Genomic DNA, 17,785 nt, shown 5'->3' with positions numbered 1-17,785 from the left:
TGGAGCTGCTAATTCACAGATTTGTGTGCTCATTGGAATACACACATGCAGTCTATGCAACTGAAGGTCTGATCAGTTATGTGGCGCACTCATCCTAATACTGTAATTACCCGCAATCATCTAAAACTGTCTATACTGTACCTATAGTGTTCATTCTAGCACTCGCCATCTTAGAAAACCCATGCAGTTCCTCTTCCCTGCCTGGGGTGTAGCTGTCTGCTGTAGTGCTTCTAGCACAGTGTGGTCTGTATATCAGCACTGCAAACCAGACCTTTGCTAGAAACACTACAGCTGACAGCAACACCCCAGACAGGGTAGAGGAACTGCATAGGTTTTAAAAGATGGCGGGTGCTAGAATAAACACTATTACTAGAACTATCCCACTGAGGGTCCAACATCTTTCACACCCACTACATATATCCATTTCATTTAGTATTCACATGCAGTTACCAAAAACATCTTTCATAATTGCAAAAACTATAATACTCCCAACTACTATGCATCGACACTTTCTTCTCCTATACGCCTTCATGCTGTTCTGTCTTCCCCGATACCTACTGCTGTGTGTATTGCCTCATCTGCACCAATGTGTCTTTCCCCATCTGCGCTGCCCTGTCTTTCTACACAGATGCCACTGTTTCCTTCTATCTGTGCCACTGGCTTCCCCTCTATTAGTGATACTCTGTCTCTCACTCCATCCATGCTGCTCTGCCCGACTCATCCATGACACAGTTTCAATCCATCTGTGCTGCTCTGTTTTCCCTTTATCCCCTTTCCTCCGAACCCCCTCCCCATCAGTGCTGTCTTTCCTCCAACTGCTCCTCTGTTTCCCACCCAATCGCATCACTCTGTCTTACCTTCCCCAATCTGTGCCACTCTTTTCCACCCATCTGCTTTGTTAGTCCCCCATCAGTGCTGCTTAGCCTTCCTACCATCTACGCATTTCTATTGCTCACCATCCGCACCACACTGTCTCCTACCCCAATCAACACCACTTTTACCCCATCCTCTCTGCTCTGTTTACTGCCCAGACCTTCAGTTGCATAGACTGCATGTGTGCATTCCAATGAGCACACAAATCTGTGAATTAGCAGCTCCACCATTGTGTGAGTGACAGCAATCTCACTCTGTGAGAGTGCTGAATCTGCACTTACCCACAGGCTGTGATGGCGTACCATATCTGTATTGCGCAAGGAACACGTCCATTAAGGCGTCAGCCTTAATGATCGTAATTTCATTGCTTTTTGGCGTTTGAGTGGAAGAGTTACAGCAGGTTTCAGAAATGCCAGATCATGTGTAAGAAGCCTTAATGGGACATGTGAAACCGTAAGGTTTTTTGTCAATGGAATTTCATAGCCTTTTTTCAATTTTTTTTTTAAATTCAGAAATCTAAAATTTCACTGTAAGAATAAACATTGGATGTATTTAAATGTTTAATGATAACACACCCCTGGCATTGAGTATGACACCTCTGAAAGCCCTGTCAACAGGCAAGACATCCATCCCATGAAACCCCTGGCAATAAGCAGGACACCCAGAGTGTAGAAGCTTTACTATAGGGCATTGAAGGAGGACATTGTACACACGAGGTACACATAGGGGGGCACAGCTTACGCATGAGGGGCACATCGTACACACGGGGGGCACTGGGGGGGCAGCGTACACACGGGGGGCACTGGGAGGACTGCGTACACATGTGGGGACAGTGTAGACATTGGGGCACTGGGGGAGGGACAGCATATACACACGGGGGCACTGGGGGAGGGACAGCGTATACACACACGGGGGCACTGGGGGGGACAGCGTATACACACACGGGGGCACTGGGGGGGGACAGCATACACACGGGGGGCAGCGTACACACGGGGGCACTGGGGGGGCAGCATACACATGGGTGGGCACTGGGGGGACAGCGTACACACGGGCAGGCACTGGGGGGGACAGCGGGCACTGGGGGGACAGCGTACACACGGGATGGCACTGGGGGGGACAGCGTACACACGGGGGGCAGTGTACACAAATGGGGGTACACATGGGGGCACTGGGGGGACCACAACGTACACACGGGGCACTGGAGGGGGACAGCGTACGCACTGGGAGGACTCCATACACACAGGGGGCACTGGGGGAGGGACCGCGTATACACATGGGGGCACTGGGGGAGGGACAGCGTACACACACATGGGGGCACTGGGGGGGACAGCATATACACACAGGGGGCATTGGGGGGGGCAGTGTACACATGGGGGGCAGCATACACACGGGGGGCACTGGGGGGACAGCGTACACATGGGCGGGCACTGGGGGGGGACAGCATACACACGGGCGGGCACACGGGCGGGCACAGCGTACACAAATGGGGGGGGGCACAGTGTACACACACACGGGGGCACTGTGGGGGATGACAGCGTAGACATGGGGGCACTGGGGGGTGGACCACATTGTACACACGGGGGGCACTGGAAGGGGGACAGCGTACTCACGGGGGGCAGCGTACACACTTGGGGTACTGCGTACACATGGGGGGGACTGCGTACTCACAGGGGGCACTGGGGGAAGGACTGCGTACACATGGGGGCACCGGGGGAGGGACAGTGTATACACACGGGGGCACTGGGGGGGACAGCATACACACAGGGGCAACAGCATACACACAGGGGGCACGGGGTAAAGTGTACACACGGGGGGCACTGGGGGGACAGCGTACACGCGGGGGACACTGGGGAGGGGACAGCGTACACGCGGGGAACACTGGGGAGGGGACAGCGTACACATGGGCACTGGGGGGGACAGTGCACACACAGGGATAGTGGGGTGGGGGACAGGGTACATACAGGGATAGTGGGGTGGCGGACAGGGTACACACAGGGACAGTGGGGGAACTGATTTACCTGGGTGCAGCTGCAGTACAGGGGGGACAGTACACACGGGGGGCAGCATACAAACGGCGGGCACTGGGGGGGGACAGCGTACATACAGGGACAGTGACGGGGGAAAGGGTATGCACAGGGATAGTGGTGTGGGGGACATGGTGCACACAGGGATAGTGGGGATGGGGGACAGGGTACATACAGGGACAGTGGGGGGATGGATTTACCTGGGTGCAGCTGCTCCTCTGATGGCCCGGATGGCTGCTTTCTGTCTTCCGGGTGGCGGAGACAACTCAACGTCGGGGCTTCACCAGACTGTTAGGGCTGCAGGCTGTGGAAGCGGCTGAACCTGGTCCCGACGAGTCCCGGTGGCAGCATGGGGAGGACAGAGTCTGGGTGTAGGAAATATAATAATAATAATTATTACAATAACAATAATAATAATGCGTACACACGGGGGGGGGGGGGGGGGCACAGCGTACACACGGGGGGGGGGAGCCCACAGCGTACACACGGGGGGGGGGAGCCCACAGCGTACACACGGGGGGGGGGGAGCCCACAGCGTACACACGGGGGGGGGGAGCCCACAGCGTACACACGGGGGGGGGAGCCCACAGCGTACACACGGGGGGGAGCCCACAGCGTACACACGGGGGGGAGCGCACAGCGTACACAGGGGGGGTGGGCACAGCGTACACACGGGAGGTGGGCACAGCGTACACACGGGGAGGCACTGAGGGGGGACAGCGTACACATGGGGGGATGCACTAAGGGGGCACAGCGTACAAACGGGGGGGCACAGCGTACACATGGGGGGCACTGAGGGTGGACAGAGTACACACGGTAGGCACTGAAGGGGGACAGCGTACACACGGTGGGCAATGAGGGTGGACAGCGTACACACGGGGGGCACTGAGGGGAGACAGCGTACACACGAAGGGCACTGAGGTGAGACAGCGTATACACGAAGGGCACTCAAGGGGGACAGCGTACACACGGGGGGGGCACAAAGTACACACGGGAGGCAATGAGGCACTGCGTACACACAGGAGGGGCACAGCGTACACACGGGGGCACTGAGGGGGGACAGCGTACACACGGGGGGGCAATGAGGGGAGACAGCGTACACACGGGGGGCAACGATGCACTGCAGTAACATGGGTGACCGTGTCATTTCGCGAGTGTCAGAAAAAAACTGACAGTTGGAAGTTTAGATCACTCCCAATTGGTCATTTTTTTTACATTTCACCCTGAAAGTTGGCAAGCAGCACCGGTTGACGATTCTACACGTACATGCCAAATTTCAGCTCAGTACGCCCAGTCACTTTTGAGGTGCAGTCCCTCAAACACCATGCCCCATCCGAAAAGTTCCCTATGGGAAAAATCCGTTCGTTGGATTCAGCCTTAATATAAGGGCACGAACGTGCCCTTATAATTAATATATATATATATCCCGAAGGTGCACAAATCATTGAGTGCACCTCCGGGGCGTCCTATAATATCGGCCATTGGCTCGGTCCTACAGCCTTTGGCAGTATTTGTGGACACTTTTCTGCAACCGTGTGTGAGAAAAATGGAGAGCTATATACAAGATACACCTGACTTTCTCAAAAAGATACGGTTGCTGGGTCCAGTACCAGAGGATGCATTATTGGTGTCTTTAGATGTATCCTCATTATACACCGTGATACCGCACGAGGGAGGTTTGGTGTCTATGAGGAAGGCGTTGGGGGAGGATCCCCATGGTCGGCCCCCGGCAGAATTTATTCTGGAACTTGCTACGCTGGTTTTGACTAAAAACCATTTTAGCTACGGGGGTGGCTACTATTTCCAGAACCGCGGGACGGCCATGGGGTCCAACCTCGCGCCGGCTTACGCCAATTTATACATGCACTCATATGAGCACGAATATATTCTATCGAGATATCATTCCCTGATAGCAAGTTATATGAGATACATCGATGATGTTTTCATCGTATGGGTGGGTACTCTGGTGGAGCTCAATGAGATGATCCAGTATCTCAATCTACTGGACTCCCCAATCAGGTTCACATCGCATGTTGATGATAAGGAGTTAAACTTTCTCGATGTCACGGTGTACAAACAGCCAGGTGGCTTGGGTCACAGATTGTACCGTAAGGACACGGACCGTAATGTCTTATTATTTGCTACTAGTCATCACTCAGAAAAATTGAAGGAGGGGCTGCCAATTTCGCAGTACCTTCGGGTACTCCGCAATAATTCTGATTCAGCTACAGCAGAGAGACAGATAGCCGAGATGACCAACAGATTTCTTTCTCGTGGCTACCAAGGAGATGTTGTTGATCGGTGCCTAAAGAAAGCACGAGCAAGGTTTCAAGATCAAACCAAGAAAGCACCGTTTGATGAAAAAAGGATGATTTATTCCACTACCTACAATACAGCTTCCCACATTCTAAAAAAATCGATCCATAAAACATGGCCAATCATCTCAAGGGATCCGGCGTTGGGCGCGATCAGCAAGATACCACCTATGATCTCATATAAAAGAGGTCCGAATCTTAAACAGATGCTGATGAGGCCTACGATGATGCCGGCCCAAGAGAACATGAGTTGGATACAGACGGGCAAGAAAGGCTGCTATCGCTGTGCTGATTGCACTACGTGCAGATCGATGTTGGTTGGACCGACGTTTGCACATCCACACACCAATCAGAGAATTCCAATCCAGCACCGGGTCTCCTGCCAGACAACGTATATCATTTATTTTCTTGTATGCCCTTGTGGCTTTTATTATGTTGGCCTTACAACTAGAACTTTTCGTGAAAGAATGGCCAACCATAGACGCTCTATAAGGGAGGCGTTTGAGAAGAAGGGCTCAGATAAGCCTGTGGCACGCCATTTTCTTTTAAAAGGCCACTCTGTTGCGAGTCTAAAAAGCATGATCATTGATCACGTACTAGCTCCGACCCGTGGAGGAGATCGGGAGAAACTTTTGAAACAAAGGGAACTCAAGTGGATACAAAGGCTCGATACATGCTCACCAAGGGGACTCAACGAGCATATGCCGTACAGTGTCTTTTTGTGAGGTTCCAATGGACTTTCGGACAAGTACCAGTGGACATATCAGTTTTAACATCAATATGCTACCTTTATTACTGATATGAGACTGTAACTTTGGATGATATTAATATTGAGAGAACTGTCTACATTTGTATGCAGACCATTGATATTTCACCTTTCAAATATATGAATTTTTTCAAAAAGATTTTTTCTTCATCTATTTTTCTATTTTTGTAGATACAGTGGAGCAGGGAGGACAAAGAGTATTTTGCCCTCTTTGAGCATCTAACATCAATTCATGGGTGAATAAACCCAGGGGTTGACTCTTTGTGTGTCGTAATGTATGTATGTACTGTTTGTGTTTATTGAACTTGTTGTATTATCTATAGAGCTGAGACCATGGTGAACTATGAACCCGCTGAAAAGGGTTTTTTTGAAAAAAGCTTTTTTTGTGTATATTTTGTGTTATGTGCACTGATTCCGATACTGGCCCTTTAAGGTACTGATATGGTGTTTGATCTGGGTATAGAGTATTGTTGGCATGACATGCCAGTATAGTTTACGTTTATTAAGCAATGATATATGCCGTGTTATGAAGGATTATTGGCACACGTTAATTGGTTGTTGCGTTGCCATGGCGATAACAAATATAAGCATCTGGGTCCCGGAAGGGATTCCTTAAATGAAGCGCTGCTAAAGCACAATGCTATTTGGAGCTACACGTCACAAGCAGGTGACGCGGTACTATGGCAACCGCATCAACTACATGATTTCCGGAAGTGGGCGTCACATCCGGGTGACGCGCTCGTGTTAGACTGTATGTGTCTACACGGACGATCGCGTGGATGATCAGGCCAGCCTGTTCTTTCAAATTTTGGTTTCAGGTAGACACCATATCGGAGCGCTTGTGGGGTAACAGTGGGATTATGCATATGACTAGAGCTGCATCAGAGAACAGCACGCAGATAGCGGAAACAAGATGGCGGTGCGTTCCACTGAGATGGAACGCACGCCGCGATATTGCAATACAGTGCTGTGTATGTTCTATGTTATCAATTATGTTATGCACATTATACCTTACAGGTTATGTACACATTTCACTGGATGATTGAATACAGCTAATTATAAGCTGTGATAGCGTTATGAAGTAAATTGAATTGAGTGCAATCCCATTGGTTGGGGTAAGACACTTCCTGTTAAGGCGGGTATATATGTTCATCATGGGCTCAGTGTGTATTAGGTCTCTGTTGGAGTATGATCTCTTGCTGCTTTGCTGTCAGTCTTGAAGAAGGTCTGAAATGCGGACCGAAACGTTGACGACTGTTTGAGGTTCAATATTTTAATGAATTGAATAAATAGAAAATTTTATCTGCGAATTGGTGAGTGCCCTCCTTTCAAATTTCTGTATTGTGGACTAGTGCCTTGGAGTGAGCACTACCGGGATGAACTTTTGAATTGTGTGCGGATTCCTATGCATATATATATATCTGTGTATATATTATTATTATTATTATTATAATTTTATTTATAAGGCGCCACAAGTGTTTCGCAGCGCCGTACAAAGGAACAATACAGGGAGACAAAACTTGGCATAACATTGAATAAATAACAAAAATACAGTACAAATAAAGAGCACCACAGTTCAATACACATTACAGCTTAAATGTAAGTAGTGAGGACTCAATCAACATACAACTAGAGGCTTGAGGCCAATGATGGAGATGAGTATGAAGATGGTCACTGAGTGTTGGAGTAAAGGAGAGCTGTGAGTGAAATGTGAAGAGAAGTGGGCTTTGACAACAGGAGGGAAGAGGGCCCTACTCGGAGGAGCTTACAATCTAGTAGGAAGGGGAGACAGACAGATTACAAGAGATGCAAGCGAGGGGGTGGTGGTTAGATAGCAGGATGTAAACAGGCAAGGGGTCGGAGAACCAGCTGGTTTATGCAGTGGAAGGGTACGCTTTGATGAATAGGTGAGTTTTTAGTGCCCGTTTGAAGCTTTGCAAGGTCGGGGAGAGTCTAATGGAGCGAGGGAGTGCGTTCCACTGAAGGGGTGCAGCACGGGCAAAGTCCTGTACTCTAGCATGGGAAGCAGTGATCAGGGTGGAGGAGAGACGACAGTCGTCAGCTGACCGTAGAGGGCGGGAGGGTGTATGAATGGAGATGAGGTTAGAGATATATGGAGCAATGGAATTAGAGATGGCCCTGTATGTGAGTGTGAGGTGTTTGAAGAGGATTCTGTAGGGGAATGGAAGCCAGTGCAGATTTTGTTGAAGGGGAGTAGCAGAGTTAGAGCGGCGGGAGAGGAAGATAAGCCTGGCTGCAGCATTGAGGACAGATTGGAGAGGAGCTAATTGGGATTGAGCGAGGCCAGTGAGAAGAGCATTACAGTAGTCAAGCCGTGAGATGACTAATGAGTGGATGATCAGCTTAGTTGGAAAAGATATATTGGAAAAGACAAGGTCTCTTGCCTTTTCATTTAATTATTTCCACCGAGTGCCGCCGTCCACCAGATGCTATGTGTGTATATCTCTCTCATCTGTCATTCTCGACCATTGGCAATAAATTTGGCATTCTGCATTTTATTTCCCTTCCATAAAGCACTGAATTACATGGCACGTTCCGTTTGGATGTCAGTGTGCCTTGTTAATGTCAAAGGAAACTATTGTGGTGAAATGAGAAGAAATCCTCTTCAGATATTTTGAAATCTTCCTCTAGACTGCTTTGAAAATCAGAAAATAACTCCCTTTTGGAGGCAGTGTGCTCTGACTGTTAATAGTACTGACATGTAAGAATATAAAGGCGGCTGAAATTTGTAAACACATTAATGCATTCGTACATTGTGGGAGCAACATGATTTTTTTTTTCACCTGGAGATTCAAGCGTATAGGTAGACACTTTGATTTTATGGCCCAATTTGGCTGTATCTGGTAGATCGGCCCAAGAATGTATGTGTGTTTGTGTGTGTGTGAACGCAGAATCGGGAACTGACAGGAGGTTCTTGACAAAGCGTGTGTTTCTTATGGTATTTCAGGTCCTGACAATTAATTTATCTTAAACATGTCACGCTTGTGGGCGTTTGAATTTAAATCTGATATGACATGGCTTAGCAGAAGAATGAATCTAATGTCACAGAGCAGGAAAAAAAATGCATGTAGCATATTTGGTGATTCCAGATAGGGGTCCAGTATGTATTTTTACCTACCGCTGCCCTCCTACCCCTCCCTTCCTTTAGCCTAACTCTATCTCTCCTACAGCCTAATCCTACACCTAACACTACCCCAGAACCCCCCGAGTCTGGATTCCAGCTTTTGTGATATGATTTCCAGTGTTCCCAAAAGGTGGGATGTTTTCAGCATCCCACAATTTTACTCTTACCGGTATTTTTTATAATCATAAAAAAAATACATTTAACTGTAAAATAGTACAGATGTGTCCACATACAGACACCAGCAACCCAGAAAACCAAGAGACTGCTTTGAGTGAGCTCACTACATTCTCACATCATACTACTCCTGGCTGCTTAATCTGCCTATTCAGCTGTGATATCACCATTTCTCCATCTGCTAAAACTTTTTGAATATCACTCTTTATGCTTGTACTTGCACTGTCAGTTTTGAAAATGCCCAGCTGTACCTCTAATGATTTTACCTCTCTTGCTGTTCCATTGAGAGTAGGTGTCCCTGATTATTTTATTCTTGGCCCTCTTCTCTATCTCTACATGTCCTCTCTGGGTGAACTTATTTGTTCACTCGACTTCCACTATTCTGATAATACTAAAATCTACCCCTCGTTTCCTGATCGCTCTCCTTCCATCCTAACTCATATCTCCAACTGTCTCTCTGCTGTCTACTCTTGGATGACCCAGCACTTTTTTAGACTTAAAATATCAAACACTAAGCTGATCCTCCTGCATAAAACCTGACCATCTCTCATCCTAACCTGTTTATGCTCACTTCTCCCCCTTCTGTGTTACCCCTGTCTGTCTAACCCTCCCCTTTAGAATGTAAGCTCTCACAGGCAGGGCCTTCTCTCCTCATGTGCCTTTCTTAGAATATATAAACCACTGCCACCCTGATAATTGCTTCAGTGTTCTGTCCCCTGATGCTTCTATCCGTATTAACCATGTACTTGTCCTAAACTGTCTTGTAATGTAATTTGTTATGTGTTTGCTCATAACTATGCTCTGTAAAGTGCTGCGGAATTTGTATGCGCTATATAAGAAACTGTTAATAAATAAATAAATCCTCTGTGCCCTACAAGTCAAATTACACATAATTCTTGTGCTCTCTATGACTCTGTAGCGCCAAGTGTCTTTGAATGCAACTTTTTCCATTGTAATGTGTCTTACTCACATATCTGGAACAAGGGGGTAATGAGGCCTGCGCTCAGGGTGTGCGGGAGCAAATGGGTATTGTAAGTATAATGAATATATATGCACGTTTATGCAATAATTAATGATGAAGAATCCCACTGAACAAATTATGCATATGTGTGCTGGTGGTACCCAGGCTGGAAACGCATACTACAAGGTAATTCTTAACAATGCGTCGTTATAAATGAGGATGTATGTATGTATGTCCCCTACCTCACAAGGTGCATCAGTCTATTAGTGAAGATCCATTTTAGTTTATAACGAGATACGATCCCTTTGTTGATCTTTATGTATAATAAAGCCTTTTACTATATGATCTATATTTACTGAAGTGTATGACCACTGCTGATTTCCATTCAATAGCGCCCCCCGATAAAGTCTGCTTGGATGAAACTCATATGATTTGAAATTGCTGTCGGAATTCTGCTTGCCATTAGCTTGGTCACATGATCTGTAATCTTAGAGGGCCCTATCTTAACTTTAAATATGTAATCTAACCAATGGATGTTTATCTTATCTGATGGGCAGATAGTTGAATTATTCATGTCGCAGCAGCTCACAATACATCTCGTAATCATGTAAGAGAGGAGCATAATAGTATCAACTAATTTGTATTGGTTAAATCAATGGGATTTTGAGTTCCCATTGTGTCCGTTGTTACATGTTTTTATGCTCATAAATGAAACTCTCTGTAAATCCATAAAGTGCAGTTTGTATGCTCATACAGAAGACCTCTGTCTGTTATCCCTAGTTATAATTGTAGATGGGGAAAAAATGGATACTCTGATTGGTACCAAATTAATTTTTAAATGTTTAGTATTAAATGTGTACTCCGCACCTGTTGAGTGGTGGTGTGGGTGGGGGAGAAATGGGTGCATAGGTACTGCGGGTGGGGGATGGGCAGGGGTCCTGCAGGTTTAGGAGGTCCGGGTGCCGTGGGTGCATTAGTACCGCGGGTGGGAGAGTGGCGGATGCGGGGTGGCCACAGGTGGGGGAGGTCAGGGGGGATAAACTTTTTTTCTTTTTTTTTTCTCCCAAATTTTTTAGCTATTTGGTATGTCCACATACCAAATATGTGTGTGGCTTAGTGGCATGTATTGCGTAAATGCTTTCTATATAGCCGGTTTTGTATGGGATGGCAACATTTTGAGTTAATTCCTTATCTATTTCCTTTTTTAAAACAGGCATTGGCGTGGGCTGCACGTGATGGACAGAAGAACGCTGTTCTGAAGATGCTGGAGCTGGGAGCTGACATTAAATTATCCGCAAAGTCTGGAAGCACACCGGCAGATATAGCTAGAGAAAATAACCATTTAGAGGTGGGTTTTTAAAATGGAATTTTAAGACCTATACATTTTTATTTGCGACGTTCAATTGACTCCTGTCCAAACAATCACAAGAGAAAGATTGTACCACCGTACATACTCTCTTGATTCGGGCTATTGACACGTCATATATAAACAACATTATCATAATGGGCTGGGTTAAGGGCATATCAAAACAGAGGCGTGAGTACAGAACCTAAACAAAAGTGATTTCCTTTACATAGTGTTCCCGCTAGGCTGTTTTAGAGGGGCTCTGCGCCCTGCCCGATTTTTAAAGGGCACAATGCGCCATGCCCCTCTCGCAGCGCCCCGCTAAAACAGCCTCACGGGGAAGCCCGGCGATGCCTGGCGCTTCCCTAGCAGCACAGTGGCTTCGGAGGGGCCGGGCCCGCCCCCTTTTGATGGCAGTGGTGGCCAGGCCCGCCCCCTTTGACGTCCGTGGCCCGGGCACGCCTCTTTGATGACGACGGCGGCCCGTGCCCGCCCCTTTTATGACGGCGCCGGCCCGGGCACGCACCCAGCTGTGACGTCGGCGTGCCCGGTCCGCCCCCCGGCGCCCTGCCCGCTGTCAATCCTAGAGTGAACACTATTACATCAGTGCTGGCTGGGCAGAGAACATATTCGTTCGTGTGTATTCTATCACTCCCATCATGAGCTTGAGGAAAAGAAAGGTTTGTGCTTGCATTCTTGCTGCTATGGCCACAACATTGCAGTCTATTAAAAAAATAAAAAAAAGAGAAGCAAGAATCGCAGCTGCTGGACCAGAGACAGGCTTCTGAGGCGAGTCACCATCTCCCATATGCCATTGTTACAGGATATACAGGAGAACAACCCTGATGACTTCAGGAATTATCTTTGAATGGATGACACTACCTTCATGAAGCTTATAGAAACTGCGCTACTTTTTTAAGGGGTTTTCCTTGTTTTGTTGTACAGGACTGATTATCCTGTTGTATAGCAGCAGCTGGGTTAAAGCCACCCCTATCAAGCGCCCCCTGTCCAATCTCATTAGTGAGATTTGGTCCACATATACTTTAATTCTAGATGTATAATGCTGGGTACACACCAGGATGACAAGGCTCCGATCACATCAAGCTAGATCCAATTCCGACGATTGGATGTACATTGTGTGGTGATTGGGCCCTTTTCTGTCCTGTTGTGATCCGATTCTGATCGGATGCGCGGCCCCACCGGTCGGTCATTAATCAGATCCTACCTGCAGCAGGTAGGATCTGGAAACGACCATACAGCCGGGTGCGGATCGCGTTCGGATTGGATCCGCTCGCGGTGCACATCGTGAGCGGGTCGTGCGCTCCATGTGATCGTGAGCGGGTCAGACGAGACACTGCTGACCCGCTCACAATGTGCTTCGTGAGCGGGTCGTCCTGGTGTGTATGGCACATTAGTTCAAGTAAATGTATAGATAGTATTAAATTTCACAAATGTATCTGTTTCATAGAGTACAGATGTTATCTGGACTGTTCTTTGTTTCTAAGGTGTGCTGTTTTTTTCCCATTATATTTGATATTAATGTTAGAAAATAAAATGTTTCCCGCTGTTGCTGAATGATTACATTACTGTGCTAAGAGAAATACTGATTTTTTTTTTCTAATTTGTTTAAGATATTTAGTATCCTGTCCTTTTCTGGAAATCTAAATCAAAGTAAAAATAACGTGAGTAAGGATGCAATGTACAGATATCTGACAATACAGCCCGAGTCATCAATGAACTATACAAGTAGGCAAGTACTTATATCTACATTGGTTTCATTTGAATGCATCTAGACTGTTTCTGACAGGTTCCTGCTTACTCCCCTCCTTCCGACCCAGCACCCGGCCTCCCTGCCCCCCTGGTTGCCAACTAAATCTAAAAAAAGAAGCGCGTGTGTCCCCCGGACCCGGTATCTGGCTATCACGCCTGGGTAAACTGTACCCCCCCCCTCTTCCCTGAGATGGCCAGCAGGATAGGCAGACAAGCTTGCTAGAATGCACTACAATGAAGCATGTATGTATTTATTTTCTATGTATGTATGTATATATAATGTGTGTGTGTGTGTGTGTGTATGTGTGTGTGTATGTATATATATATATGTATATATATATATATATATATACATATACAGGTATCCTGGTGTGGGGTGTTAATAGTGCTTGAGGGGGTGGGGGCCCTCAGAGATTTTAGAGTATAGGGTCCCAAGATTTCTGTTGCCGGCCCTGTATGCCCCTTATGTCAACATTCATTAGGTTGACTATTAATAGTCAACAGTGAGACGGTCGATACATAAAAAAAATTGTTGGTACTAGGACGACATGGACAAAAGGTTGACAAAGCAATAGGTCGAGATTGAAATGGATGACACAGGAAAGGGTCGACATGAGGTTTTTTTTTGGGGGGGGGGTTGTCTGTCATCATCTGTCAACATGGATTAGTGTAACTCCATACCCTTGCATGAATGGCTTCGCTGGGTACACTTTACTGTTCCCAGTTACATGTTAACTGTCAACCTAGACACTATCAACCCGAAACAGTGTATGTGGATCATTCCATGTGACTTGCGTTACATTTCATTTTAGTTTTTACACATTTAAATGCACTACACACAAATGTAGCTGAAATCCAACCTTTTAACATACAATATATAATACCACTTTTACACCAGAATGCTGGGTAGGACCCGGGAAATTGAACACTGGAAATTGCCAGGGCATGCCCTGCCTCAGACCCCATTTACACTGCACTTCAATCCAGGTTATTCCCGGGTAATGCCCTTTTACAGTGAAAACGTATCAGCCCTGCCTTTCCTTGCTGCTGTCATTAAAAAATGGCTTTTTGGCCGGTTGATGATGAGGTCACAAGAAATGGAACATGAAAGTTTTTTGCTTTATTAAGCTGAAAATATGCATAAAATCATCATACATTGGAATCTTTATATAGGAAAGATAAAGATGTGTGACAGCCAGCATGTGTTGCTGCAGATTAGGCTGTAAACACACTGGGGAGAGTGCCTCCAGCACAGACTGTTGCTGTAGTGTAGGGTACAGGCTGCAAACAGCGTGATAACGCTGCTGCTGCTCTGCTCCATGTGCCCTGTGTGGGTCTCCGGCAAATTACATCATCTGCCAGAGCTGCAGAAACACCAATCAGCTCTTCGCAACCTTCTCCCCGCCAAATAACCCGGATAATGACCATTTACACCACCCTGAGCTCCAGATAAGCCCCGTGTCCGACCCTGAACATTTGCCGGGTCAGATTCCCGGGAAGCAGGACCGGTGTTATTTTTTTTCAGCCCATTTACACCACGCCCCTCCCCGGACTGGAGCGGCAATATCCCGGATCCAACCGCTGGTGTAAAAGGGGTATAAAGTAATACTTATGATTGCCGCCATACAAACAAACACAGCATGGTAACCAAACTATATTTTAAATCTGTTTTAACACCTGATTCATGGTACATATACTGTAGATGTGATTTCATGTTCTATTAATGTCCATAGTGTAATCTCTCTGATACAGATCACTTAAACCTGAGGAATCCATGTGTTTTGATCAGTGTAGGCCTGTTTATCTACCAGATTAACTTTTGAAGATGTATAAGATATTTCATCTGGTTAGAAGGGCCATTTTCAGTAGTTTCCAGCTTGCTCTATTGTGGTCACTAATACCCCTTTCAGACAGAAAAAAAGACCCGGGAATTTCCCTGCTCTTGCTGTGTCGACCCGGGTTTTTCTTCTGTCTGAAAGGGTCAACACGGGTCTAAAGTTCCGGGACTTCGACCCAGGTATTTACCTGGGTTTTTCCCGTGTCAGACACGTGTTTGCGGCTGTGTGAAAGGCTCCGACCAGTGTTTTTCTCCCGACTATTGAAAAATCATGCTGATTGGCTGTGCAGCATGGCGCTGCGTGCTTGGCTGATCTTTTCAGCTTCCCTGATTGGGTGAGCGGGCGTGGCAGTGGCGTGCAGCGCAGCACTAAATGACCATGGCGCATTGGAAAGATGAGATCCGTGAGCTGCTCAATGTCAGAGGGGAGGAAGACATCGGCAAAACACACAGAGCACTCATGACTTCCAGGTTCTGCAACTTGTCAGCCATGTTTAATGCAGTGAGCAGACACCTCCCACTTTTCATGATCTCATCCCTGTGTGCCTTTTAAAACTGTCCTTTTCTTATGACACACAGAGTTTTGCAGGAAAAATCCGGCTTCTGTGTGAAAGGGGTTGACACGGGAAATACCCGGGTTTTTGCTCCTGTGTGAAAGGGGGTCAGCCCCTTGCTGCCTAGTCGTACCCGGGTTTTGTATACGAGAAATACATGGGTTTTTGGGATTTTTCTGTCTGAAAGGGGTATAGTATTCACCATCTCTGATGAACTTGATCTCACCTGGGTAACTCAATAATATTCAACAATGAACCAGTCACTAATGTTAACTACATCATCTAAATCAGTGGTTCCCAACCTGGGGTACTAGTACCCCTGGGGGTACTCTGCAGACCAGTTGGGGGTACTTGAAAATAATATTGGTAATGGCGGACAATGAAAAGGTCTTTTGATGGCTGAAGACCCTTTGCCATGGAGACAAACCATGTTGTGTCATATGCCTGACCAGCAATCCACTGGGAGCTTCCCATGCTGCCCTTAGACATCAGCAGTCTTCTGCCCAGCACTGACAAAGGTGGAGGAAGAAGCAGCATTAATCCTACTGGTGTTAGCGGGAATCCTGGAGATAGTACACAACCAGTGTCTAGACACAGAAGAGCATGATACTCCTCCGCTCCTCCTTAATATAAGGACATGCATAAGGATCCGCATACTACTAACTACTGTCCATATTTCAAAATGAGAGCAGGGGGTACTTATCAGTGAAAAGCCTAATCAAGGGGTACGGGAGAGAAAAAAGGTTGGGAACCACTGATCTAAATCTAAAGTTACCGTGACTGTTACAGCATACATATACTGTTAGTGGTTATGTGAGATGTATTTTTCATGTTTTGTGCTCGAAATAATAAAAAAAATATTCCAAAATTGTTTGACTGACTAAAATAGTGACATCTTTTGCTTTGTAATGGTTCAGTGTCAAACTGTGTTTCACACAGAAATTTATATAGTCTTATCTTCAAGATATCTTATTATGATATGCCAATTTTCCAAAATGCAGGAAAATACAAAGGCCATAATAGTTCTGATCCCAAGCATTTTGGATATAAGATGTAACCTGTAATCTTTTTGTTTCTTTTCTGCAATTTTAAACATGACCCCTGGGTGGCAGCATTTCTCCCTGAAAACCTTTTCAGTTGATTTGCACAAAACTATGCATAGTAATGTTTGCAAGCATACAAAATTATTGTAGTTAATTTTGTTTGCACAAAGTCGCTAAAACTGCACTTCTTTTTGATAATGTGAAACTATAATTCCTTCAGGGTTGGTATTTTTTTTTTTTTACGAAGTGCTCCCCACAGGGCAGGTTTTTTTTTTTTTTTTAAGCGCTCCATTAAAAAATAAAACTTCACAAAACCTATCAAAGACAAGTCAGAGGTGTGACTTTTACAAAGCCAGTGAGGTACAAATCTGGTAATTTTGGTAACCAAAGGCTCCTTTGGTTTCACGTTAAATGAATCAAATGTCACACGCTTTCGGCGAACAGTGAACGTTGAATAGGATGAATCAGATTTTCAGTGAAAAGATTCACAGCAGAAAATGAAAAGAGCCCGATTTGCTGAAAAATAAACCGTGAATCCAGAGCATTGAATACTGCCCATAGTGCCAGAGGACAGTAATAACTTTGCTGTCATTTAAAAAGATTATTGGAGGTTTTATGCCATTAGCACGGATGCAAGATGTAACTTCAGAAAAAAATCCTCCCAAATGTTAGAATATTTTACTGGTCATTTAATGATGATTGAAAGTACATTGGTGTGCACGCACTCATCCAAGCTACGACTATTAGCACCTGCAACTGTTTTTCCCCCGGTGCATCCGCTCATGCACATGTGCTAATATCTGCCCCACAATCAATTCAATGTACATTGTGTACTTACGGGTACAATTAGTCATAGCCTGGCACAATTTGCGTATGCATTACATGTAAGCTGATAGCAGCTCAATCTACAGTATACATGATAAAATACATGTATTTGATCCTTAAAACTTTAAGGGCCCTACACATGGAGAGATGTGT

At 46.2% G+C, this 17,785-nt stretch overlaps 1 protein-coding gene across 1 annotated transcript in view; it reads left to right on the top strand.

The window, feature by feature from the left end:
* The window catches only part of ASZ1 (ankyrin repeat, SAM and basic leucine zipper domain containing 1), a 126,546-nt gene that overhangs the window by 47,910 nt on the left and 60,851 nt on the right, over positions 1–17,785 (top strand). Inside the window, exons 6-7 of the mRNA XM_083182804.1 lie at positions 11,472–11,606; positions 13,235–13,353. Of these exons, the coding sequence (XP_083038930.1) occupies positions 11,472–11,606; positions 13,235–13,353 (254 nt within the window). The remainder of the gene's footprint in view (positions 1–11,471; positions 11,607–13,234; positions 13,354–17,785) is intronic.

Source organism: Crinia signifera, chromosome 4, assembly GCF_055691185.1.
Source record: "Crinia signifera chromosome 4, ASM5569118v1, whole genome shotgun sequence".
In the NCBI taxonomy this organism is placed as follows: Eukaryota; Metazoa; Chordata; class Amphibia; order Anura; family Myobatrachidae; genus Crinia; species Crinia signifera.
Note: the sequence above shows the minus strand (reverse complement) of the source record. Positions and strands in the feature narration are given on the sequence as shown.